Raw genomic sequence first — 26,376 nt, 5'->3', positions numbered from 1 at the left:
CAATACAATTACAAATTGCACTTCCGTTTGATATGAAAGTATAAGTTCAGCGAAGTCTAAATGTGACTACTCTCAAGATAATGTCAACGCTATCAAGCAATATAAGAGAGTGATGTGAGTATGTCTTTGTGTTAAAAATGTGTATATCAATCACAAGCAATAACCACAAAGAATTCAAGAATACACTCAAATATCTCTAGAGCAAATATTAAGCGTAAGGTATAGGAGATATTTGAAATTTAGCTTGTTTTAAAAAATATATATATATTTCACAAAAGACAAGAACAAGCCTTTGAATACTTGCAACAATAATGCAAGATTCACAAGCTCTAGAGAGTATTCCCACTAAAGATTTATGAATTAAATCACATGGGGACTCTCAAGCTCACTCTCAAAAAATCAACATCAAACAAATACAATGAGGGTGTGAGCTAATATGAACAATCTCAATAATACTCTTACCAAAGAATTTTAGCAAGTAAGATGAGTAAAAGATGAATTTTTGGCTTGTATATGAAAAAATAAGGGTTTTGAAATTCAAAAAATTTTTTCTAATGATTTTTGTTAATCCCCCATTAATCTTTCCAAATGAACTGGTATATATAGACATTCATAAAAATATAATAGTTTGGGAACATAGATGGAATTTTAGAAAAGATTAATGAAGGCTAATTAAAATTAACCTCGTTTTATCGCAGTTAAAAAATTTCAACCCAAGAGTTTCGGTCGCTTGGACCATAGGTTTGGTCTCCTGAACAGTTATAATAGGAAAAGGTAATTTTGAAATTCAGGTGCTCGGTGAGAACTTCGGGTGGCTGAACCAAGACAATTTCCAAACTGCTCAAGGTTTGGTCATCCGGTCTTAAGTTCGGTTTACCGAATTTGAGGATTCGGTCGCCCAAGGTTAATTTGAACGTGAAGTTCAGGTGCTCGGGGAAGGTGGAAAAGTTAGGGCTAGGGTTAGGTCGACCATGGACGTTTAGTTCAAATTAGTTTGGTCGCCCGAGCCATAGTCAACATATTGATTTTTCAACTATTTGGTTGACCGAGGCATTTTTAATGCACACAGGTCAGTTGCCCAAAGCCCTTTCAAATTTAAGATTTTGGTCCTGTTTGAGTCAAAATTTAAATGCAGGGACCTAGGGTCAGAATACGGCCAAGGCTTTTTAATTTAGCCTAAAAAACATGGCATCAGTCGACTATGATCTTTTGAGCTTATACATCCTATCATGCATGCAATGCAATTATTACAGTTCATAATATTATAGACCCAAAATATAAAACAAAATGCATTTACAATGTAGCACAAATTTCTTTTCCTTCTTCTTCTTTTGCTCCTCTGATTTGTCATGGAGTATGTCGGATGATATGGTCTTTATGTTCCTTCTGGCTTCCGTCACTTCCTTATGTGTGTGTAAAAATATTAAACCTACTCAAGCACTAAAAATACACATAAGTAACTCATGGTTTGTCATTATCAAAACTAGGGATCGGACTCAAAAAGTCAACACTAGTTTTAAGAATATTTTTATACTTGGTCCCAGTTTTGTCAAAGCATGGTTAATGTCCTAAAGCTTTAAGAAAGTAAAGTATATTTTTGTACAAGGACATTTTAAGTATATAAGATATCAAATGATCTTTTAATTGTGTTTTCATAAATCAAGATATCTTATATTTGAGGAAAAGCTCACTTGGACAAGTTTTGAACTTCATTAGACTTAATATATTTCTTATATTTTGTCCAAGAAATGTTTTAAGTCATTAAAAGACTTTTTGATAAGGAAAAGCAGAGCAATCGTCGAATGACATAGTACATCCTTGAGTCCTGAACACCTTTCGATATTTGGGGCATAACTTTTGCTAGAACAAACCCCATAACTTTCATGTTGATTACTTTTTCTGTTTCAGGGCACTCATCGATGAGAACAAGGGATTCGTCAACAAGTGCAGGGGACTAGTCAACAAGTCCAATGGGCAGAACTGCTCCAACGAGCGGAAAACAATTAGCTTACAAAATAAAAGATCTTTTCTTCCTCCCAACGGCTAGTTAATGGCTCCTTTGGCTCTTGGGCTATAAATACAAGTTATTAGACTTGTATTAACATGGTTTTGAAGGTCTTCGATCATTTTTAATGAAAAACATTATTTTATACAAAACCTAGCATATTGCATATTAGTTCTTCATTACATGTGCTCATTCTCTCTTGCTCATTTATTGTTTTTGATTCAATTCTTGAGAGAATAGTGTGAGGTTTGGGTTGTAATTTATATTTGCTCATTTGAGGAGCGTTGTGTTGTATTTCCATCTTCTTGTATGGTTGCTTGTAAGATTCTTTGAGAATTGTTTGGTGAATGTTCGTTGTGAACCGAAGTGAAGGCTTTTAGTGAGCGCGATAAGGATTTTTTCCTAAAAACATAATATCCCAGAACAAAATATTAGTATTTTCTTACCTACAACATTTCTTATAACTGAGGGAAAGGCAAATACTGAATAAAATGTCTTACCCTGAGAGTGGGACGAAATTCAACCCAACTTCTCCAACGATCAGCTCCGGCAGACTTGCAAAAAACTTCGCCAGGAGCGTCGTGGTAGCCTCAGATCTTCGATCCAGTGAGAAACAGGCCCGAAAACAAAAAGAGAAGTGAGAAAGGGATGTAGAGAAAGAGAGGAGCACTGAAAATGGATAAAAATCCGAGTTTTAGCTATTTATAGGACTGAATTCGTTGACGAGACACGTCACCTCGTCGACGAGTCCTTCAATAATTTCGTCGACGAATTTCAAACTGACCCAAAAACCCCTCTCGGTATTTTCTCGTTGACGAGACATGGCTTCGTCGACGAAATTCCTTATGCACTCGTCGACGAACTTTCTGTATTCGTCGACGAGGACCTGTGGAAAATCTTTTGGGTTATTTTTCCAAGATGCACGTTCGTCGACGAAACCTGCTGCCTCCTTCCGTTTCTGTTTCCATTTTCCTCTTCTTTAAATATCATTATTTTTCGGGTCATTACATAGGCAATATAATGAACTCGTCAGCCCTGCCAATGTTATATTGTGATACACACGAATAACCACACAAAAATTCCACACACGTATCACATTATTTGTCATGCAACAAACTCAAGAAACAGTATTCACAATCAATCAGCATTCATCACCAATTAGTATATTTCATCATTCTGTACTTATATTAGCCAGTTAAAATTATGAAAATTGTATTCCTACCACACAATTTCTTTTATATATATATCAGAAGTTAATATTTTCCCAAATGTTCAACTGTTCAAATAAATCATACTTAAATATATATTTTTTACATTCTCAAAGTAACCAATTTAAACTTTAATAAAAAATCCTACTATAATAAATTCCCCTTACCTGTTCTTCTAAATTATGCTTGCAAAAACCCCGAAACGACGCCGACGGTACTCACTCGGACCCTAATTCAAAAACCCGAGTTTGTCAGCCCAAACTTCAACAAAATGTTATTTTATCACTCCCTAGGCCCTATACATTCCATAATAACAATATAACTTAAAATATCCTACTTACCTTAATTTTGGGATGGTTCCCAAACTTCTCAAATCGAAATTTTGCTCTAACTAAGTTGTATAGAATCTCCCCAGGGTCAACATGGTAGTTTTTGATCATCGAACCGAGGAGAAATAGGGCCGAAATAGTAGAGAGAAGGCAGAGGAGCCGAATTTTAGAGAGATAAAAAGTAGAGAAATGAATTCCTACGCTAAAATTCTGATTTTTTCCTATTTATAGGCAACTTGCCACGTGGTCTTGTCGACGACACATCTGGACTCATCGACGAGCCCAAGAACACCGTTCGTGGATGAAACTGGGAGCTTATCAACGAAATTCCGAAATATGAAAACCTCTCTCGGTAAGTCCTCATCGATGAGACACACATACTCGGTGACGAGGCTTAGAAATTGCTCGTCGACAAGAAAAATAAGTTTGTCGACAAGTACCTGCTTATTATCCTTTTTAAATTTCTTTTCCCTTTCTTCGATTTTCCCATTTTCTTTTATTTATTGTTCTTTTATTATTTTAATAGTTAAAATTTTCCGGGTTGTTACATGACGTATTTCATGTTATCATATTAAGGAAATACATCCCAGATCCCTCCTATGTGATCAGCTATGTAGGGATAGAACTCAGTAATACTTTGGCATATGAGGAAACACCAGTGCAGATTCTGGATAGGAAAGAATGGGAATTACGCAGTAAGAACATTCCATTAGTAAAAGTCATGTGGAGGAATCATGCAGTGGAAGAAGCTTCATGAGAGCTCGAGGAGCAACTATGACAAAAATACCTGCACCTTTTCAGTGGGGACCAGCAATAATCAGAAAAATCATGTAAGTAAGTAACGTTTATTTTGCAGGTTAATTAGTACATGTATTAGTTTCTATTTTTTTTGGTTATAGGAGAATTTTGTTCAATTATTGTAAGAACCATATATGTAACCACGGTATTCCTCCGCCATAAGTGAGGGTAATTAATAAGATAAGTAGCGAATTTTTCCTTAGAGGATGGTGTATAGTATGGATAGCAAATTTTGAGGACAAAATTTTTATAAGGAGGGGAGAATGTAGAGATCCAAAGAATTATAATAATTAAATAATTAAGGAAAAAAGAGAAAAATGATTTTTCCAAGGGGGCTGAGCAGGGTCTCGTTGACGAACGCAGAATATTCATTGACAAGTGGCCTTCTTAGGAACGTGGATGGGGACACATGTCTCGCCGACGAAGAAAAATCCAGAGCAGGTTTTAGGGCATGTGGGCTCGTCGTTAAACCCACAGCCTTTGTCAACGAACTTCCTTCTTGGGTTCGTCAACAAGGCCACGTGGACAGCACTCTATATATAGGCTAAAATCGGGATTCAATGAGGAAAAATTATTTTTTTTCACATTTTCTCTCTCTAGCTCTGTTTCTTTGACTTCTCTCTAGATTTCTGGCCCCGTTTTTCCCCTGTTCGATGATCAGACGCCACCACGTTGATTTTGGGAAGATTCTCTATAAGTCTGCTAGAATAGATTGTTGGTTAGGCCAACTTGAGCACCATCCCAAAATTTGGATAAGTTGGTTATTTTAAGTTGTATAAATTATTGGGTATTTATGGACTGAGGGTAATGTGTTGGAAGGTATTATAGTGGTGTTTGTTGATTTGTTGGGGAAATAAAAATTTCAGGGTGTTGAGTTGGGAACACACAAGAGTAGGTTTGGTTAGATATGTGGGCTTCTCAGTAAGCCAGGTAAGGGGATAAATTAAATCAACATTTTTCATGAAATTATTTATTAATATACAACATTTATTTTCAGAAATTACGTATGTTATAGTATAGTATTTGAGAATACTGCTGTTGAACAGGAAAATAGATTTAATACATTTTATCAATTTCATATCAGATTTTATGTTTAGAGTATTACTCACATTTGCGTGAAATGAGTATAAATTTCCATGAAAATTATGTTATATCAGAATAATATGATTTTTTCTAAAATAAGCATGTAGACAGTTTTCAGAATTACCATAAAAATAGTACAAGAGTTATGGTTGAGAATACTATGTTAAACAGTGCAGAAATTTCATGTTCAGTATGATATGATATAGCCAGCGTAGATGCCGTGATTTATAGCTGACGTAGTTGCTGTGATTTATAGTCAGCGCAGATGCCGTAATTATGCATGTTATGTCAGAAATCAAGAAAATATTATCATGTCAGATATTATTTTGAAATATGAAACAGCTATGTATCAGTAATATGAAATGTACTATATGTTATCAGAATTCGAATGACTTAGTTTAGATTTCGGAGCACGGTACCGTAGCTATCAGATCAAGTTCAAGTTCATGTTAGTGCTACCACACATCTCAGATAGAATGTGGGAGATGACAGTCGATGTGGCTTCAGTGTAGTGTAGGTGTCCCCCTTAGAAGTCCGGACCAGGTGGGGTAAGTCCATCGTACTTACAAACTCATGTTTAACTTAGCGTGGTCAGCCAGCCATTGTAAGGTCCTACCTACGGGCCACACAACCCAATCATATGGGAGTAATATATGACATCAGCTAGCTATCCATCCTGGATATTATTTCAGTATTGTACAGTTATAGAAGATGTTTACATGATTACAAAATTTAATACGTTATTTATTATGATATGATGAATCATGTTTTACTCATAATTTATACAGCCAGTTTTATCAGATATGTATATATATACAGTTCATGTTTAAGCACGATAATAATCATGTTGCCACACACTGATATTAATTTATCTTCCTTACTGAGAGGTGTCTCACCCCATCATTAAAAAACATTTTAGGAAATCCAGATAGAAGGGCGAATAGAGCTCTGCGGCAGTAGAGGTTGACCGAACTACCCTGTCAGAAGGGTCAGTAGTTGAGTTAGGGTCAGTTTGGTTATGGGTTATGACCCTGGGGTACCTTTTGGTTCTTTTGTGGATGTTGTATATATTTGACAGATTCAGTAGAACTCTGGTATTGTACTCGATGTTGTATGGCATGTATGTAATTTATGTTTTCCGCTGCTTAGGTATCAGAGATGTATGATAGGTATATCTCCGGTACCTATGAGTCCAGATTGATCATGACTATATCAGTTTAGCAGGATATCAGAGTTATTATGAATGTTGTTATGTAGAAAAAATAATATATAAATATGAATATATGTATATAGTAAAAATAGGCAGGTCGTTTCAATTATGGTAGGTATGATGGAATTAAACAATGTCTAGGACCATTTGCTAAATTCCTAGAAAAGCATGGTATTTGTGCACAATATAAACAATGCTTGGTACGCCTCAGTAGAATGGTGTGGCTGAAAGGCGTAATTGTGCTCTTATGGAAATGGTTAGGAGTATGTTAAGTAACTCCTCAGGTCCTATTTCATTATGGATGGAGGCCCTTAAGATAGTTGTTTATGTGCTTAATCGGGTTCATAGTAAAGTAGTTTAGAAAACTCCTTTTGAATTGTGGATAGGGAGGAAACCGAGTTTAAGACACTTTCATGTTTTGGGTTGTGCAATAGAGGTTAGAATCTATAATCCACACGAAAGAAATTGGATTTTAGAACTATGAGTGGGTACTTTATTGGAAACCTAGAAAAGTCTAAAGGGAATAGGTTTTACTGTCCTAACCATAGTGTCAGAATTGTTGAAACTGGTAATGCCAAGTTCCTTGTGAATGGTGAAATTAGTGGGAGTGATATAGAACGTAATGTCATCATTAATGAAATTCAGGTTCCTATACCAATATCTAGACCTTTAACAGATATTGTTGTTCCTCCAGTTATTGAACGATGTGATAACATTGAACAACAATCTGGTGATCTATCACTTCGTAATGAAAATGTCACCATTGAACCAGTTGCAGAACAATAACAGGAAATAGCATTAAAGAGATCTCAAAGAGTAAGGAGATAAGTTATTTTAGATGATTATTTGGTATATTTTATAGGAATCTGATTATGATTTAGGGACTAGTAAGGATCCGGTTACGTTTTCACAAGCTATTAAAAGTAATGATTCTGAAAAGTGGATCAATGACATAAATGATGAGTTGAAATCCATGGAACAGAATAAAGTTTGGGACATCATTGATTTGCCTGAAGGTTTTTAAATAGTTGGGTGTAAATGGGTCTTTAAGACCAAACACGACTATAATGGAAATATTGAACGATATAAAACTAGATTTGTAGTAAAGGGTTTCACTCAAAAGGAAGGTGTTGATTACAAAGAGACGTTCTGACCTGTGTCTAAAAAGGACTCTCATAGAATCATAATGACTTTGGTGGCTCATTTTGATTTAGAGTTGCACCAAATGGATGTAAAAATTGTTTTTCTAAATGGAAATTTAGATGAAGAGGTGTATCTGGATCTTCTTGAAGGTTTAATGATTAAGGGAAAGGAGCATATGATTTTTAAATTAAAGAAGTCAATATATGGACTTATACAAGCTTCCAGGCAATGGTATTTTAAGTTCCATGATACCATCCCGACCTTTGGATTTAAGGAAAATACCGTTGATCGGTGTATATATCTAAAGGTCACTGGGAGCAAGTTTATCTTTCTGATTCCATATGTTGATGATATTTTGCTTGCTAGTAATGATCTTGGTTTATTGAATGACACCAAGAGATTTCTTTCTATGAACTTTGAAATGAAAGATATAGGTGAAGCAACTTACATGATAGGGATTGAAATATTCAGTAATAGATCATGTGGATTGTTAGGGTTGTCTTAGAAGGGATATATCAATAAAGTTCTAGAAAGATTTCATATGACTGATTGTAAGGCAACCCCTGCTCCTATTTGTAAAGGGGACAAGTTCAGTGCAAAGGATTGTCCATATAATGAATTAGAAAAGAAAAAAATGAAAAATATTCCTTTTACATCTGTTGTTGGAAGTTTGATGTATGTACAGACTTGTACGAGACACTGTATGCTCACATTTCAAAGATAAGATCAGTTGGATCGAGGTGATTGGGTACTCCGACTCAAATTTTGCTGGATATGTTGATAGTCGAAAGTCAACTTATGGTTATTTGTTTCTATTAGCTGGAGAGCAATATCATAGAAGAGCGCCAAACAGACTATCATAGCAGCATCTACTATGGAAGCTGAATTTATGGCATGCTTTGAGGTCACAATTCATGCTTTGTGGTTGCGAAACTTTATCTCAAGACTTGGAATTGTCAACAGTATAGCCAAGCCGTTGAGAATTTATTGTGATAATTCCGCAGTAGTCTTTTTCTCTAAAAATGACAAATATTCTAATGGCGCTAAGCACATGAAACTCAAATATTTAGCCATTAAGAAGGAAGTTCGGAAATAGACGATGCTTATAGAACATATAAGGACTAAGCTCATGATAGCAGATACTTTAACTAAGGGGTTGACACCAAAGACATTTAGGGAACATGATGATCACATGGGTCTTTGTTGTAATCCTTGATGTATGATTGTGGATCTCAATGTTTTGTTCTATAACATGTATAATGTTATCAATAATGGTGTTTCTGAATATTATTTCTGTTTACCATCAATTACGTAATTATAGAGATGAATTATTGTTAACAGGAATGGTCTTTGACAAAAGACATTACAGGGATAGTATGGTTACTTCCTATTATGGATTGTTGTTAAATGATTTGCTAGCATTTGTAGTACATGGAAGGGAAGATGTCGCTTTAATAATATTTACCGCCATAACTCGTGTTAGTGAGTTGTTTAATTATGATATTATGGTAAACTCACTAAAAGTATGAATAAGCCAACAATTGTGCACATATTATGATTATATTGTTAATCCAAATGAAAATCATTCATATGGGCCAAGTGGGAGAATGTTGGATATATCCCAAAGGAAATGTCCCACATGAATGACATGGGTTCCACTTGAAGGGTATGTGTAGTCCTATATGATAAGGGAAATGAAATGACTTATGATAAGGAGAATGAAAGGTCTTATCTATGGACTAATTAAAGGGATTAGCTTAAATAATGTGAGATCTTAATGGCTAGAAGTTTAAAAGTTTTCCTTAGCTATTGTTATGAGGAGTAGCTATAAAGTAATAACATTCTATATGGTAATAGAACGTAAAGAAAAGAGATATAAGAATTGTCTTCTCTCTATCTTTGCGTTTTGTTCATCAGCCCTACTCTCATAAAATCTGGTGAAGTATAGAAAAGAAATCGGGGTGAAGCGAGAGAAACGATTTCTACGGTTTCTACGAGTGTTCTTCTCGGTTTGAATACACCATGAATGATCCCAATATACTTATATATTATGGTTTCTTTTATTTCTGCATCAAAGTTAACATGCATATGTGAAGATCATGATAATTAAGGATCCTGTGTTTAACAAAAAACAGCATATAAAATTTCTTACAGCTTTTACAAAAGAATTATCTGAGCATTACATAAAAAAAATACTCTTCATAATACACAAAAAAATTTCTACATCAGTTCTCAATCTATTGTTGCTAATTACAGTACTAGATCCTGTACATGGCAAAAATAATTCAAAGAAGGGTTGTATTTTTTTGGACCTAGCTGGATTAGAATGGATGAAAGGAGTGTAGGGTGGTTAGTGTGATCCAGGGAAACCTGTGGCTTGCTAATGGGTGATGATGGTTTTAACTTTCAAGCAGAGGTGGGCTTTCACTGGTTTATGATCAGAACTGTAAATGCCATCAATCGATTCATAGGAATGTAAAGCTGCACTGATTTTGTCAAAGTCTTCTAGCTTGAACAAGATCCGATCTGTCCATGAAGGCACTCTCACCTGCAAAGAAGAAACATACAACGCATGGCAGGCAGATTTAGACTATGACATATAAACAACTTCGGGGAATTTGTGGCAGTCCACAATGTTGAAATTTTGAATTGGAAATGACATTTTTCATATGCACAATTAACGTCTATTATCCGTCCTTGTTGATAATTTTGCTCTCCACGTGCCTTGAATAGTGCAAGAAGATGCCAAGTGTTATTTATGAAGTTCTTGAATTATTTTGAGATGGCAGCTTAACTAGCCATCAGTGCCTCTCCGGCTTTCCCGCTTTCCCCACATCCAAATTCAATTTTAAATTCTTACCTAAACAGCATGGTAGATTCTGTGGAATATTATATTTATCGGCAATTTACTGAATTTTACTCGACGCTTAATCTGTTGAATAGTTCTGGAAGCCTAAATCATGCATGTTTCAAATAATTAGCCTGTGACAACATTGGCACCTTGTAACTCGTGTCGTAGTTGCTACTTCCCACATTATACTTGTACGTTGGTTTAAATGCCAGTGTTCCCTCGCAATATCCATTGAAGATCTGTCCGCTTTCAGCCTCTTGCAAGAGTTGGTCCTTGCTGGTGAGCAGCTGCAATTGTTATAGGTAAAGCAACAAATCCTCATCGCTAAATTCATAACATGGATATTGATAATAAAAAAATTTAGAATGGCAGCTCCAGAGCAGAATGCTAGTGACAAACAGTGCCCGTGAAATGTCATCTTTTGTGCACTTGAAGAATAAGATGCGGGGTTTCAAAGGAATACTAGTGTGCGCCCATTCTACAATACCAAGAAGAAGTTTTCAGAAATTGCATAAAAGCTGTCTAGTGTCTATTTTAGAATTAATATTTGATCATAAACATCTCCATACATATTTCTCCATAAACAGTTCCACAATCCATATATACTTTTATAACTGTAATTAGACTTTGATAGTGAGGTTTTATCTGCATGCCGGTTGGCATGGCTTGTTTCCCTGGATCTTTGTTCAAGCCAAATAAAGTTTTCCGGGAAGAGGGAAATAGGCCACTGATTACGTTTAATATCAGATTCGAGATGAAACGTCTCTAATGCAATTGGGTAAACTAGTCGGAAGAGAAAAATTTCTGCCATCTATTTCAGCAGATATGTAATATGTATGAAGCTAGCTTAATTACCGCATGAAGATCTCTGTTTATCAGATTTCTGACCGGATGTGTGTCAATACCCTCTATTCTGTAGTTTAAATCTCCCAGCCAAACGGTGATCTGGGCCGGCCTTGCATAGGGGTTCTGATTCTTGGAGAAGAGGGAGTGGGATATGTGTCTGCACTGAGAATTCCTCTCCCCTACATTGCGGGCATGAGCTGCACGCGTGACGAGAACGCGTTACAAATGTTGACGATAAAAAATAAAGGTGAAATGCTAATGCATGGTATTTTTGCAAGAGTGCAAATTGTATATACTACCTCGATCCTAAATTACTTTTTTTTTTTTTTTTTTAAATTACTTTTTTAAAAACTACTAATTAGTTATTGTGTAATATTACAATATCGGTATGGAATTAACACGAAATTTCCAAATCCTATGAGAAACAAAATAGAGAAAATACATGCCAAAGAAAATCAATCACACGTATTTACGTGGTTCGGTAATTTGTCTACGTCCATAAAGTTGTAGGGATTTCATTATTATTAGGGAAAATTACAGAGTGTGGCCCTCTCTTAGAAATTGCATCTCTCTCACAAAAACAACGACCAACCCTAATAACCAAAAATAATAATTTTACATCCTGCGCATAGTAATGAGCTATAAAACGGGTCCAAAAATTTTCCCGAGAGCAACGCCCTCGGGACCCCATGAGTACGGCTTGGGCCGCTTAGTCCATAGATCGAAGACTTAGGATTAAAATCTTTCATTAAAAACCACGCTTCATTAATTCAAGTCGGGTCATCATCCGGATTAAACATAACTAGGCTCCACAAATCCCAACAATATCTATTAAAATTATCGAGGAAAGCCAGACAGAAGACTTACCAGAGAGATGACAAGAGATGAACAGCATTCGGATGCCCTTGTAGTTGATGCTGATGGCCACTGCCCCTTTCTTTCTCCTTATGAGCCCCCCCAATCCCCCCACTGCATGCTTGTCCACCTTTAGCTCTAAATTAATTAATTAATTAATTATTGAATAAAATAACTATTAATATATTGGACAGAAAAATTAATTTTTAAAAAACGAAATTGACATGCCCACATGCATGCATGCATGTTAATTAATTTTACAGAAAAAATGAATGTTTGATAAATTGGTAAAAGCTAAGTACCTCTGATGAAGGACTCCGAGTTCTTCTGTCCAAACACGTACAGCTGCAGAGATTGCATTATTGCTTTTCCCAACAGGCTGCATCATTTTTATTGAATAAAAAAGAAAATTATCAATTAGTTAAGTGAAAGGATATGACGCAAAGAAATATTTAACTGGACCATGGGAAATTATTAACGTTGAGAAAATAATATTAGTGAGAAGAGATTAGAGATGAAGAATTTCCAAAGTAAGGTATGTAGTGCGTACATGTGAGTTTCGATTAGGGCTGCCTGCAATAGTCTGGAAAGGTTCCTTCGAGGTACCTCTTGCAAACCCACCACCAAAATATGGAACTTGCGGTTCCTCCCTACTAGCTGTTCCAAATCATCATAGCACACCTTCATATATCCATCAATTAATGCATCAATCACAAAACAAAAACAATTAATTGATTGCCATATTTCGATATACGTGTTAATTAATCAACTAGGCATTTATATATGCATATGCATGCATGATGATGAAGAAAAATGGATAGTTGTAAATATGTTTTATTATAGAATTAATTAATACGCTCGATCATGTACGTTGATAAAATGATTAATTACGATTAAACTTTTAAATTACCTGCCCATTCATATTCCAAGTGACCATACAAATGCAAAGATCTGAACCGCTGGAGAAGTCGCAGAGGTTATCGGCATCAACAGTCCTGATCCCTTCGTGATGAGTTGCGGCATGGTTGCTGATCATCGTCATGGAGCCCATTGGCTTCGGCTTCAACTTATTGGGTCTTCTCCTGTAAATTAATTAAGAAAATGATCCATAATATATTCTCGATCAACCCCAAAAAACAAACAAAAAACAATACAGTAAAAGCACTTTTTCTCAATTAATTGCCTTTCAGAAAACACAAAAACAAAAACAAAAACAAAGCATGATCCGTCGATAAGCACATGCACCAAATTAATTAAAGAGGGGGCAATGATTTGTAAGAAACTTGATGGAGAAAAGTATGCGTACCATTCAGCAGCAGCCAAAAGGTTGCTGAAGGAAATTCCCATTCTTCCTTGCTAGCTATATGATTTACCAGCAGAATTGGATATATTCGCTATGCGTAATCAAGTTTAATATTTTGACATATGAACTAGACTGAAATTGTTTAACATATAGTGATAGCAGAAGGGGGAAATTAAAGTTCTGGAGCGGGAGCGAAGAAGATAGAGGCAAATTAACCATTGACTTTTAGACTTAAATTTGCTCTATATATATATATATATATATATATAGAGAGAGAGAGAGAGAGAGAGAGAGAGAGAGAGAGAGAGAGAGAGAGAGAGAGTGGGGGGTGGAATTTGGTCTTTTGGCGGTGAAGTTGCAGCTAAGGCAGGAGAAGCTAACAAGTCAAACAATAAGAAAGTCAACAAATCCACACGTACACAAATAGATATGTGCATGTCTTGAGGTTGGAGGAATAGCTTGTAATTGTGGAGGAGTTAGGTAATTGGATGGTGGCATGGTGCATGTATGCTTTGACAAATAGCTGGCATGACAAGTTGCAATCAAACTTGGAGAAGGACTTCCCGTTCCCCATTCAGTAAGTACGGCTTCCATCTACCACATAGCTATCTATCCATTTCCCCACATGAAAATCCATTAAAATTAAACATATATTTGATTATGATGTAGGGTGGGATTGGTTGATCTATATCCTACGATTCAATCCTCACACAAGTACATATAATTAAAACACTTTAAATTAAAAATTCAATTAACTAAATATAAACACCATAAAACATGTTTCATTTCACATAAACCTGGCAAAGCGGATCGGGTCGATTTATCCGTGACGGATAAGGAGGATTATCGGGTAAAAAAATCATAATCCATATTCGACTTGTTTAAGTGGCGGATTAGGCGATTTCGGGTCGGATAATTCATGACGGATGGGCAGATAATCCGCCATTCTCAAATATAATTTTATTAATAATTTATTTTTATCATAATAATTTAAATTGTATACGATAACTTGCAATTAGTTTGTGTATTAACTTTTTTAGTAACTATATTAATCATTCAATCATTTATACTAATTAACAACTCTTAATTCATGCAAGTAAAACTGTAAGCCATAAAACATAATAAATTAATCTCAATTCAACTCAAAATAAAAACTCAAACTGTGTGATTCGTGTGAGTCTAAAATCTAAACATTATAATTATTCTTACAGCATGTGAGTTTCTTTAAATACAACTATTGTCAAATCGTGTGAATCTCCCAAAATAAAACAATCAATAAACTTAAAAAAAAATCTCAATCCATCCTTCAAATAACTTCAAAATCATTTGAATGCCTTGAATTAATTGAAATGCTTTCATTTGTGACATCAAAACTTTCATCTTCTTCTCCTCGTGTGCCTATCATGAAAGAATTCAAAATATAATTTAAGTTATGAATCGAATAACATAAATTGAACTTATTAATTAGCATCTCAAAAGTTACAAGTTATCAAACTAGAAAAAAACTTACAAATAATTTATTCAACAGTACAAGTTAAAACAACAAATAAACAATAATTTATTGACTACATAATTTTCAAAGATAAATAGAAGCACTAGCTGCACAACCTGTGCTAGTATAGTAATATTCAAATAAAGTCAAACAGAGTAAGATGATACACTAGATGAGGTACGACCTGCTCTTTCAGCTTGAGCAATATCTTCAGTAAGTTCTTCCTTATCTACAAAATCTTTAACTGCATTCAAAATTCAAAATATAAATAAATAAATAAATATTGCATAATACATAGTAATTATAATAACATAGAAATGTAATTAAATAAGCATACCTCCTCGACTATACAACCAATCACGAGTTAAAATGATAGTTTCAGCATTATCAGACGTAAGAGAACTACATGACATATTTGTCACTTTTCCTCCAATACTAAATGCTGATTCCGATGCAACAGTTGATATTGGAATTGATAAGATATCTCTTGCCATTCGAGAAAAAATCCTATATTCATGACTCCTCCAAAAGTCCAAAATATCTAATTCTTTATCACAATCTACCATCCTCTCTCTAAAAAACATTTCTAGTTTTGACATTGGAGCTTCTTCATCTTCTTTAGCAAAAGCTTTAAAACCCTAAAAACAAATATATAACAATAGAAATATAAAAATTCTATAGATGTATAATAAAAGTAAAATAAAATTTGTACTTAAAAAAAATCTTACTTTTAGTGTCATATCAACTGATGTTGCAATAGGTGTCATATGACCACGATCATGACTAATAGTTGCTTCAAAGGAAGGCATTTTCTTAGAAGTTGAAGGGGAGTGGTGTTTCACATACTCATCAAAAAGTGAATGCATCTCACGCTGGATGTTGTTTATGATCTTTCCAAGACGTTGGTTGCACTTCTTTTAAACAAAAAGATACAAATTGTATCTTGAAACGAGGATCCAAAATAACAGCCATTGCCAAAATTTTACTATAATCTGACCAGTATTTGTCAAATTTCCCTTACATTTGAGTAGCCACATTCCTTAAAAAGACATCATCACCCACTGCCACATTAAGTAAAGTTACTTGTACCTTCCATACTCCTTGAAAGTATAAATTTGCAGTTGGATAAGATGTCCTAGAAAAATGATTTGTCAAGTCATAAAAAACCTTCAAGAAACTAGCAATTTTCTCAATTTCCTTCCATTCATCATCGTTTGGGAAAAACTTGAAGTTCTCCTCACTAAACCTAAATTGGCAAATAGCATCTCTATAGTATAAAGTACTTTCAAACATCATATAAGTAGAATTCCACCTAGTAGGACAATCTTGGTGAAATCCTCTCACACGTGGCACTCTCACCTTTTCACAACATTCATGAAATCTAAACTTTCGATGTTGTGAATGCTTCACATATTTGACATAATCTCGTATTTTTTCACAGCGAAATGAGATAATTTTAGGTCATCTTGGACAATGAGATTTAATATGTGAGTGCAACAGCGAACATGAAAAAATTTTCCTTCCCTTACCAAAGCATTTTTCAAGTTCAAATTAGACTTCAAATACTCTACAAAACAATCATTGGATGTAGCATTGTCCAATGTTATGGAAAATAGCTTCTTGTCTATACCCCAATTCACCAATAAGTCCATGACTTTGTTACTAAGTGCTAGACCAGTGTGTGGAGGAGACATGCTTGAAAAACTCAATACTTTCTTCTGAAGCTTCCAATTTTTATCCACAAAATGTGCAGTTAAACATAAATAGCCATCAGTATTTAACGAAGTCCATAAGTCTGAAGTAAGAGAAATTCTACTAGAATTATTCAATAAAAGCTCACAAATGTGCTCTTTTTCCTTGAAAAAAACCCTCATAATATCAGCTTTTGCAGTATTTCGTGTCACAAATTTTGTCTCTGGATTTAATTCTAAAGCCCATTCATGAATTCCTTCATACTCAACAAAAGAAAATGGCAAATTGTGTCTCACAATTGCCATTGCCAACTTCCTACGTTGTACAACTTGATCAAGTTTTCGTGTACGCAGAGACAACTTTCCATCACCTTGACTCATTAGCATTTGTTTCAAATCATTATTTTTCTTTCTCATGCATTTTTTTGTATGACAATGTAAGTTTGATGTCCCAGAGTTCTTACTATGGTAGAAATATTTCTTAGGACAATACTTACATTGGGCATATTGTTTATCTCCACTTTCAATCAACTCAAAATCTGTCCAAATACTAGATGTTTTTTTCCTCGCTCTTTTTACCTGTGGAGTTGTTTCTTTTGTAGGTTCTGTGTTTGATGAATCTGGCAACTGAACTTCTTCTTCACTCATTTCATCATTTTGATCAATTGAATTGGCGATTGACTGAGACATTTTTTTTCCAAATCCTTGTAATGCACTACAAAAAATTATGAAATGGGATTAAATGTTTTCATTGGCCAGCGAAGGATTAAATTCATCTTGAAGCAGAAAATTATAAAATTAATTAATTATTTTAATTTATTTTATATTTTTGCACTGCAAGAAAATTATTTTTATGTGTAAATTTGTTATTCTAATATTGTATTTTTTATTGTTTAACAAATATTTATAGAAGAGTGTTTTAATAAATAAAAATTATTTGATGTTTTACATATTCTACATTATAACCAACTAGCCATTGGTTATGGAAACAATGAAATTTTAATTTATATTTCAAATAATACGCAATGAAAAAAAATGAAACAATGAAAAAAATGAAAAAATTGTACATATGCAAATTATGCAATATTAAGAACCTGCAAGCTGCAAAGGAAGATTGGGCGAGGCCTACAAGCCGTAAAGGAAGACTGGGCAGTCTGGGCAAGGTCGAGTGGCTGGCGACTGGGCGAGAGACGAAGATGACTGGACGAACAGAAACTGCAAGCTGCAAAGGAAGACTGGGCGTCGGCGAGGCCGCGAGGGAATGGTGGCTTGTGAGTCGTGATCGTGGCTATGGGTGGCAGTCAGCCACAGCAATGGGAATCGCTGTCGACCCGACGTCGTGGACTCGTGGGATGTGGCTGCGCAGCTGGAAACTGAAAAGGATGAAACTTTCAAGGTCAGGAACTCAGGATGAAAATGAAACCCTAATAGGAATCTGGTTAAGATTTGAGAGGGGGGTAAGGGGCTGCTTGTGGCCATCAGGTGACTCAGGCCGTGTGGTGTGGGCAGTGGGCTTGTCCGTGCGTGCCAAATGCCAATATGTGGCGAGCGTGGGCCGTGTGGGCAGTGGGCACTACCGCACTGGGCTTTCCCATTTCGCTATTTCCATACTTGGGCGGGCTGCTGGGCTTGAGCTTTTATGGGTTATTAGTTGTGGATTTTTAAGTGGTTTGGCGGATATCCACCGGATAAAACCGACCCGACCCGACCCGCTAAGGAGGCGGATATGAAAATTAAAAATCATATTCGACTCATTTAGCAAGCGGTTGATGATAAGTCGGTTAAAATGGATCAGATGCGGGTCAGATTAACGGATTTTTATCCATTTTTCCAGGTTTAATTTCACATATTGTTGTATTTTGAAAAGGTGTATATGTTTGTCCAGAAAATAAGTCTCAATTGATTCGTTTACAAAGGAATCACGTTATATGCTGAAAATTTGTTATTTCAAAGATTCAAGAATATAAGTTCTATGTTAACAAACTAATATTCATCTAATTGATTTAAAGCTAGCAAGTACTAATGTTGCAATCTATGGATTCAATTGTTTAAAGATGTGGTTTTAATCTAACAATGAAGGTTCACAAAATATAACAAAGATTCAACACAAGTACTGAGTTACCAAGAGAATGGTTTAGATGACTTTGACATTGTTCAACATGAGATAAACCACACCTTAAGTCCTTTCGTACAAGCTTTGAGTCACCAAAATGAACACAACAATGCAATAAAGAAAGAGTGGACATGGGGGTGTATGTTGTGGTGACCGTGTGGTGTTGAGGGAGGCCGTGAGAGGGAAGAGATGAAGATGGAGTTGCTGGATAGAGGTCTCTCATCACTTGATCTCCAGAGAGAACACCCTAACCTCACACTACTCACTCATTAGGAGAGGAATAAGCTTTACAAGCTCAAACAAAACAATGCTTCTTCAATATTCAACTTCAACTCTATTCCCTTTATTCTTACAATGAGAAGGGTATATATAGACTTAGCATGAGGGGACAAAGCATGGAGAGGGGGGGGGGGGGGAGGGGAGGACAAAGCATGAGAACAAAGCATGGGGGGCACAAGTATGGAGGGGACAAAGTATGGGAACAATATTGGGTCCAACCCAGTCCAACCCACATAAGTAGGTAAGTAAATAAATAAATAAAAAAAGAGCCTATGTGCCTGAAAGCCCATTAGGGCAAAATTAAAGGGTGCGACTGTGTGTGAGGCGCCAATACAAAACACACAGAGAAAAAAAAAAATGAGCGTTGCAAACTATGCATGAAACAGTGTGTGTGTGGTCGTGTGTGAGCCATCAACTCGACAATCAGAAGATCTTTTGTGATCCGATTTTGCTAAAATTTGGAGAGCACATTCGAGATTCGTCGACCTTCAATCTAGATGGTGGAGATCTGTTTCAGAGCTTTGGAAGACCTAATTTTGCAGCATTGACAGTAACTGTGTTCGGGTGACTTCTTTCTACTCATTCTTATTTTATCGCGATTCTTTTGGGAATCCTTTTTTGCTTTAATTTTTTGAGCAATTTTTGGTGATTGTATTGTTGTGATTTTTTGCCTCTATTATAATGGAAATTTTATTGGGTCTCATAGACCCCGTAGTTTTTACCTTTCACATTGGAGGGGTTTTCCACGTTAAAAATCGTGGTGTTCATTTTGTGGTGTGTGATTTACTATTATTATTGGTTGGTTATTTTGATTGTCACACATTTAATTTTTGGGAAAGATTTATCTATATATTGTGATATGAAAACTAAGGTGTAGCCCCAAGAGTGGGGTGAATTGGGTTATTAAAATTTCTTTTAAATTCTTTTATGAATTCTTAAACTTTTATAATTCTTTCAAAGATTTCTTGACTTCTTTTAGTAATCACACAAAGGCTTAAGTCTTTTATTCAATCCACAACCACAACACAAATAAACAATCAATCATCTACTTAAACCAATCAACCACAATATAAGTAACCAATCAATATATGCTTTGCAATTTTATTTTTTTTGGGCAATATTTGGCTTGATTGTTTGCAGCCCTGTGTATATGAATATGTAAGCGCTATAGAGAATGCAATTTGCCTTTCAATTGATAATCAAAATAATATCCAATCACTCTTTCCGGAATTAGAATTCAAATAAACCTTTAGTTAATAGGTTTTGGGTTGTTAACCAATCAACGTACTCCCTTAAGGTTTCCACAAAATATTGATTAACCAACGTACTCCCTTTCTGTTTCTGCAAACCCAAGAACAAATTAAGCTTTGATTTATTTAATTTCCAATACGCGTTGTTTTTATGATTGAGAGAATTACAATATCCATAATGCTTATATTTTTTGCTCGAATTTAAAGAGAATAAGGGAAAGAGAGTGACACCGTTGTTTTTACGAGATTTGGCTTATCCTTAGCCTACGTCCTCGCCTTAGGCAAACCATTTAAGGATTCTACTATACCTGTTCCTTTCTGGGTGGAACAAAACCATTACAAATAACCTATTTTTTAGGGAGAGAAACCTCTCCAAGCGATAGCCCACGCTTGGTCCAACAATCCAAATCAATCTTGAATCATCAAAGAACTACTAAATGAAGTAAGAATCAGTGTACAAGAACACTCTCAAAAAAGAGCAAATTTGTACAAGTTAGAGCACCTAATATACTTCAAAGCAAATACTAAATAGAAAATATGAAACTCAAGATTTAGATGTCACCAAAGGTTCTTTCTTATAGATAGAGAAAACTTAGTTGCAAATTAGAACCAAGGCTTTTGATCAACCAACAATTTCTTAGAGTTCTCCCAGCAAGAGTGTAAGCACGTATGGATTTACGAGAATATGAATGTAGAATACTTTGTATTGCTTGAGTGTGTATTTTCATTGAGTAAGGGAGGTATTTATAGACTCTTTTGTGGAAGAATTTCCTATTTACTAAGTTGACTTGGAGTGTTTGGTCAATTTCACAAAAGATTTGAAATTCTAGCATTAATTTTGCAAAACTTCCCGTTTAGTTTGAATTTCAAAATCTCAGTGGAGTTAGTTGGCTAACTCAATCAACTAGATCAAATTTTGTGCAGGTCCGTCAGCTGGACAGGCAACTGACAACATTCTATCTGTTCAAAAATTATTTCAATAAATAGTTAGTCGGCTGACTGAACTTAGTTCAAAAATGGTTAGTCAGCTAGACATACTAGGTGTCAGTCGGCTGACTAATCCTAGTTCAAAGCAGTCCGCATATGAGATATACGCGTGTGACCTAACTTGAGGAAGTATATTATATGTGATGATTTTTTGTAAAATCTGAGCTTGAAAATTCAAATGTTTGTAGAGCGGAGGATTGTCAAAAGAAACAGGTTATGTAATGCCCCGGACCCGCCACGTTGGGCCTGAAGTGTTATGAGATCGACATGCATCTCTGATACCATTCACATAGTGGAAAATAATAAAATAACCTTAACAAAATATACCAGAGTTCTAATTCTATACATGCAGACCATTCTTTTGTAAATATTTTCATTTTTTATTTTTAAACTTTAGTTTATTTTGAAAAACTCAAATACAACTTTTTCAAAATCATTTTCAAGGGTTTGTTTAAGAGATGGTCTCTAAGTCTTTTGATCCTAAAGAGTTTCATATATTTAAACAGTATTGGATTGAAGTACTTACAAATATCTTTCTAAACATGAACTCATTTACCTCTAAGTCTTCAAGTTTCTTGAGGTTCAGCTTTACTTCATGTCCCACTAAGCCTTTTAACTTTTCATTTGTTTTTTATTGCTTCAATATTTTGAGAAGTTTTCTTTAATTTCCAGCTTGCTTCCATGATCATGAGTGTGGTTTTACTTAATCCTGAAATAAAGTCACTCAACAACACATGTTAAAAATATCCTTCATTTGTTATCATCAAAACAAGATTGAAAACCACACTCATGATCAACACATGTTAAAAATATCCTTCATTTGTTATCATCAAAATAAGATTGAAAAGCCTTGTTAGGCCAACATGCTAATTGTCTTGTTACTTTTCTAACAAGTGGCATCAGAGCTTGGTTGATATAAAATATTGAAGACAAAGACAATGTAGGTACTATATGCAAGCTCACAGCTTCAAATTATTCAATTTGGAAACCAAAGATGGAGGATATTCTTTATTGTAAGGATTTATTTGATCCGATTGAGCTGGGTAGCGATAAGCCAGAAAAACAAACTGAAGCTTATTGGAAGAAAATGCATAGGAAAGCAGTTGGCATAATCATATAGTGGGTGGATAATAGTTTTTTTCATTATGTGGCTCAAGTGAAAAATGCCCAAATACTTTGGAAGAAGTTGGAGAGTCTTTATGAGAGAAAAACTGTTCACAACAAAGCTTTTGCTTAAAGAAGAAAATTTTGTTACTGAGCATTTGAGTGATTTCCATAATTTGGTGAACCAATGAACCAACATGAAGATAATTTTAGATGATGAACTACAAGTTTTATTGCAATTAAGTTCTTTTTCAGATAGTTGGGAAACTCTTGTAGTATCTTTTAGCAACTCAGCCTCAAACGGTGTGTTGACCCTATCGTTTGTTAAGGATAGCTTGTTTAATGAAGAGACCAGAAGGAAAGAAATTGGTACAAATAATACTCAGGTACTTGTTACAGAAGATAGGGGGAGAAGCCAATACAAAAATGAAAGGGGTATGTTAGCCTTAGTGTATTCCTAAAAGGGGGGGGGGGGGTGAATTAAAAGTTAAAACGTTTTCCTAGGTTTGACCTAAATAGTAGCAATACATTCACAACTTAGGATGTGTCTATGTAGTTCCAAATGTGCAGGTAAGTATAAGGTGCGGAAATTAAAATCATGCATAGTATTCACCAACTATAACATACATGTGCAAGAATATAAAATGCAGAAAGATAAATAGTGCACATACGATATGTTATCAGGGTTCGACCAACTTTGCCTATGTCTCCGCCTTTAGCTCGCAAGCGCGAGGATTCCACTAATGCTCACTTAATAGATGGAGAGGCACCTAATACAATCAGGTCAATTAGCACAGGGTTGACCTCAACCTTTACAAACTCTCCTTGCGGAGCAAAGAAGGCCCTAGGTCAAATTCACAGGGCTGACCCCAACCTTTACACAATCCTTACCGAGCTGGATTACTGCCCCCTCAGGTCACGCCTGGAAATACAATAGATTTGCTCAATCAAATGGTACAATGATTATGCTTTCATGTAAAGCAGATATGTACTCAATAGGCGCAATCACATACACATCAACAATATAGGTCATGTAAGCTCAGTGATGCAAATAGTTGTGCTAACAACACTCAATATGGTATAATGAGTGATATGCTCAAGAGCGTTCAAAACAAGCAGTATCTTGGAATCTAAGCAAAACACAATTTAGTAGCAAATCAATATTCCAAAGATATGAATCAGATAATCAAACTAGTTCAAGAAGATTTTCCTCAATGAAATAAGCACAATACTAGTTTGAAAATATTTTGCTTGTTTGAAAAATCTTTGCACAACAAAAATCCAAGCTATTGGACACTTGCAATAATAATGCAAATATCCTAAGCTCACTTAGTTTATCCCAACATAAGATTTATAATATGAAAATTTGTGGGATAAACCTAAGCTAAACTCCCCAAAAAAATTAGCACAATCAATCACACAAGTGGGAGTTTCTAGAAAGTCTATCAATCACAAGCACTCTAAATATGCTCTCACAATCTTAGAATATATCAAGGAAGTGAAGATTTGAGAGTATTTGGTCAAAGAGTGTATTTTGAAAAGAGAGAGTTTTGGCTAATGAACTTGCTAATTCTTCTCTAATCTTTGCAAATGAGCCTATATTTATAGGCAGGAGTAAAATTATAACCATTTGGGACTTGTTGGGAATTATTAAAAAAGTTTCAAATAGTTAAAACACCATTAACCCAACTTAACCAATTTTTACTGCAGTTAAATTAATTTTAACTCGCCTAGGTTCGGGTGGTTGAACCATGGTTCGGTCGCCCGAATAGACACAGTAATAAAAGGTATTTAAATAGGTTTAGTTGCCTGTGTCATGCTTCGGCAACCCAAATCAAAGTCAGTAGCCTTTGTTCGTAACTTCCAATGTCCGGTCATAGGGTTGATTGCCTGAACTCGTGTGTCTAGTCGCCCGGGGCCCAATTTGCACTAAATGGCTCTGTTGCTCGAGTTGGTAAGGAGTACCTTTCAAGGGGTTCAGGCACCCGTGGATAGTACGGCCAAAATAGTTCGGTCACCCGAGAGCCCAAGTCAATTGTTGACTTCTCAACAGTTCGTGTGCCTGAGGAGTTTTGAACTCCTGGGGTTCGGTCACCCGAGCTCCCTCAATTTCCTTAGAAATATTCAATTTAAGCACATTTTTAACACACCTATATTTTGTATGATATATGTGTGAGTGTTGGAACCTAGAGTCATATTATGGTCTTACTAAGGCTGTTTTGAGATAGTCCCAAAAATCTGATGTCGGTCAACCGAATGGTACCCTAAGGTCATTTGGTTCCTATGGTCGTTCTATGGTTATTTTGAGCTTACAAAACCTACATGCATGACATGCAGAGATTATTACAGACCGATATAAATTATTACAGACCCAAATAATATAAATTACAACAATAAATAATCTTCAGGGTCTTCAGGCTTTACTTCAGGTTGCCGCATGCCATTATATGAGTATTTGCCAATAAGAACCTGCACACAAACTTGGCAACCATTAAATGCTGGAGTATTTGTCATAATCAAAATCGGGTGTGACCTATAAGGTCAACAGGGTAGAAGTAAAAGTAAAAGCAAGTCAAGGTCAAGATTTAAAAATTTTAAGTGTCATTATTGTGGTAAAAATGGTCATATCAAGAAGTACTGTTACAAGTGGAAGAGAGAAAATAAAAGCAACAGTGACAAGCAAGAAAAGAAGGATCAGGATAATAATAATCGTGTCGCCACTACTGTTGGAGATGATTTGGTTCTTGCTTATGATGATAATGTAATTAGTATTGCCTATAATGAAATTAGTTGGGTGGTTGACAGCGGTGCCTCTTTCCACGTGACATCAAGGAAGGATTTCTTCAATTTATATACTTTCAGTGACTTTGGAGTTTTGAAGATGAGAAACGATGTTGTGGTACCGATAGTTGGCACTGGAACTGTCTGCTTAAAGACCAACAATGAAACAGAATTGTTACCCAATAATGTCAGGCATGCTCCTAGTGTTCGTCTGCATTTGATCTCTGCTGGAAGACTTGATGATGATGGATATTGCAACTTCTTTGGTAATGGACAATGGATACTTACTAGAGGAAATTTAATTATGGGCTGAGGTAACAAATTTTCTAATTTATATTTTATGAATGCTTCTATTTGCTTGAATTTTGTGAATGCAGTTGATAGTGATAGCACATCAGAGTTATGGCACAAGCGACTCAGTCACATAAGTGAGAAATGACTTGATTGCTTGGCCAAGAAGAATTTTCTGTCAGGTTTAAATAGTGCAAAACTAAAAAGATTTGTTCACTGTTTGGCTAGGAAGCAGAAAAGGGTTTCATTTAAAAGTCATCATCCTTCCAGAAAAATAGAGTTATTTGAGTTGAGTCATTCAGATGTTTGTGGCCCAATGAAGGTAAGGACACTTTGTGGTGCACTTTATTTTGTTACTTTTTTTTTATGATCATTCATGAAAACTCTGGGTTTATGTTCTGAAATCCAAAGATTAGGTGCTTGATATGTTTAAAGATTTTCAGGCTTTAGTTGAGAGAGAGACAAGAAAGAAGATAAAATGTATTCGCACTGATAATGGTGGTGAGTATTGTGGTCTATTTGATGTGTACAGTAGACAACAGGGCATCCGACATCAGAAGACACCTCCTAAGACTCCTCAGTTGAATGGTTTAGCAGAAAGGATGAACAAAACTTTGGAAGAGAGAGTCATATGTTTGCTTTCAGAAGCAAAACTACCTAGATCATTTTGGGATAAGGCATTATATACTGTTGTTCATGTAATTAACTTGTCTCCTACTGTTGTGCTGCAGACTAATGTCCATGACATATCTGGTAT

At 35.4% G+C, this 26,376-nt stretch overlaps 1 protein-coding gene across 2 annotated transcripts; it reads right to left on the bottom strand.

Moving 5' to 3' along the window:
* Nucleotides 1-9,882: 9,882 nt before the first annotated feature.
* LOC131161924 (type IV inositol polyphosphate 5-phosphatase 11) lies at nt 9,883-13,864 on the bottom strand. 2 transcript variants are annotated; one of them, XM_058117955.1, is made up of 8 exons: nt 13,635-13,864; nt 13,239-13,410; nt 12,879-13,009; nt 12,631-12,707; nt 12,341-12,466; nt 11,483-11,670; nt 10,777-10,914; nt 9,883-10,324 (listed from the first exon to the last, which is right to left on the bottom strand). In XM_058117955.1, the coding sequence occupies exons 1-8, from the start codon at nt 13,673-13,675 to the stop codon at nt 10,157-10,159; spliced, it is 1,041 nt and encodes a 346-aa protein (XP_057973938.1). In that variant the 5' UTR covers nt 13,676-13,864; the 3' UTR covers nt 9,883-10,156. The 2 variants fall into 2 exon arrangements, with proteins under 2 accessions (XP_057973938.1, XP_057973939.1); XM_058117956.1 differs by having other exon boundaries at nt 12,879-12,985; nt 13,635-13,808.
* Between the last annotated feature and the right edge of the window lie 12,512 nt (nt 13,865-26,376).

This window comes from Malania oleifera, chromosome 8 (assembly GCF_029873635.1).
Source record: "Malania oleifera isolate guangnan ecotype guangnan chromosome 8, ASM2987363v1, whole genome shotgun sequence".
Taxonomy (NCBI): domain Eukaryota; kingdom Viridiplantae; phylum Streptophyta; class Magnoliopsida; order Santalales; family Ximeniaceae; genus Malania; species Malania oleifera.
Note: the sequence above shows the minus strand (reverse complement) of the source record. Positions and strands in the feature narration are given on the sequence as shown.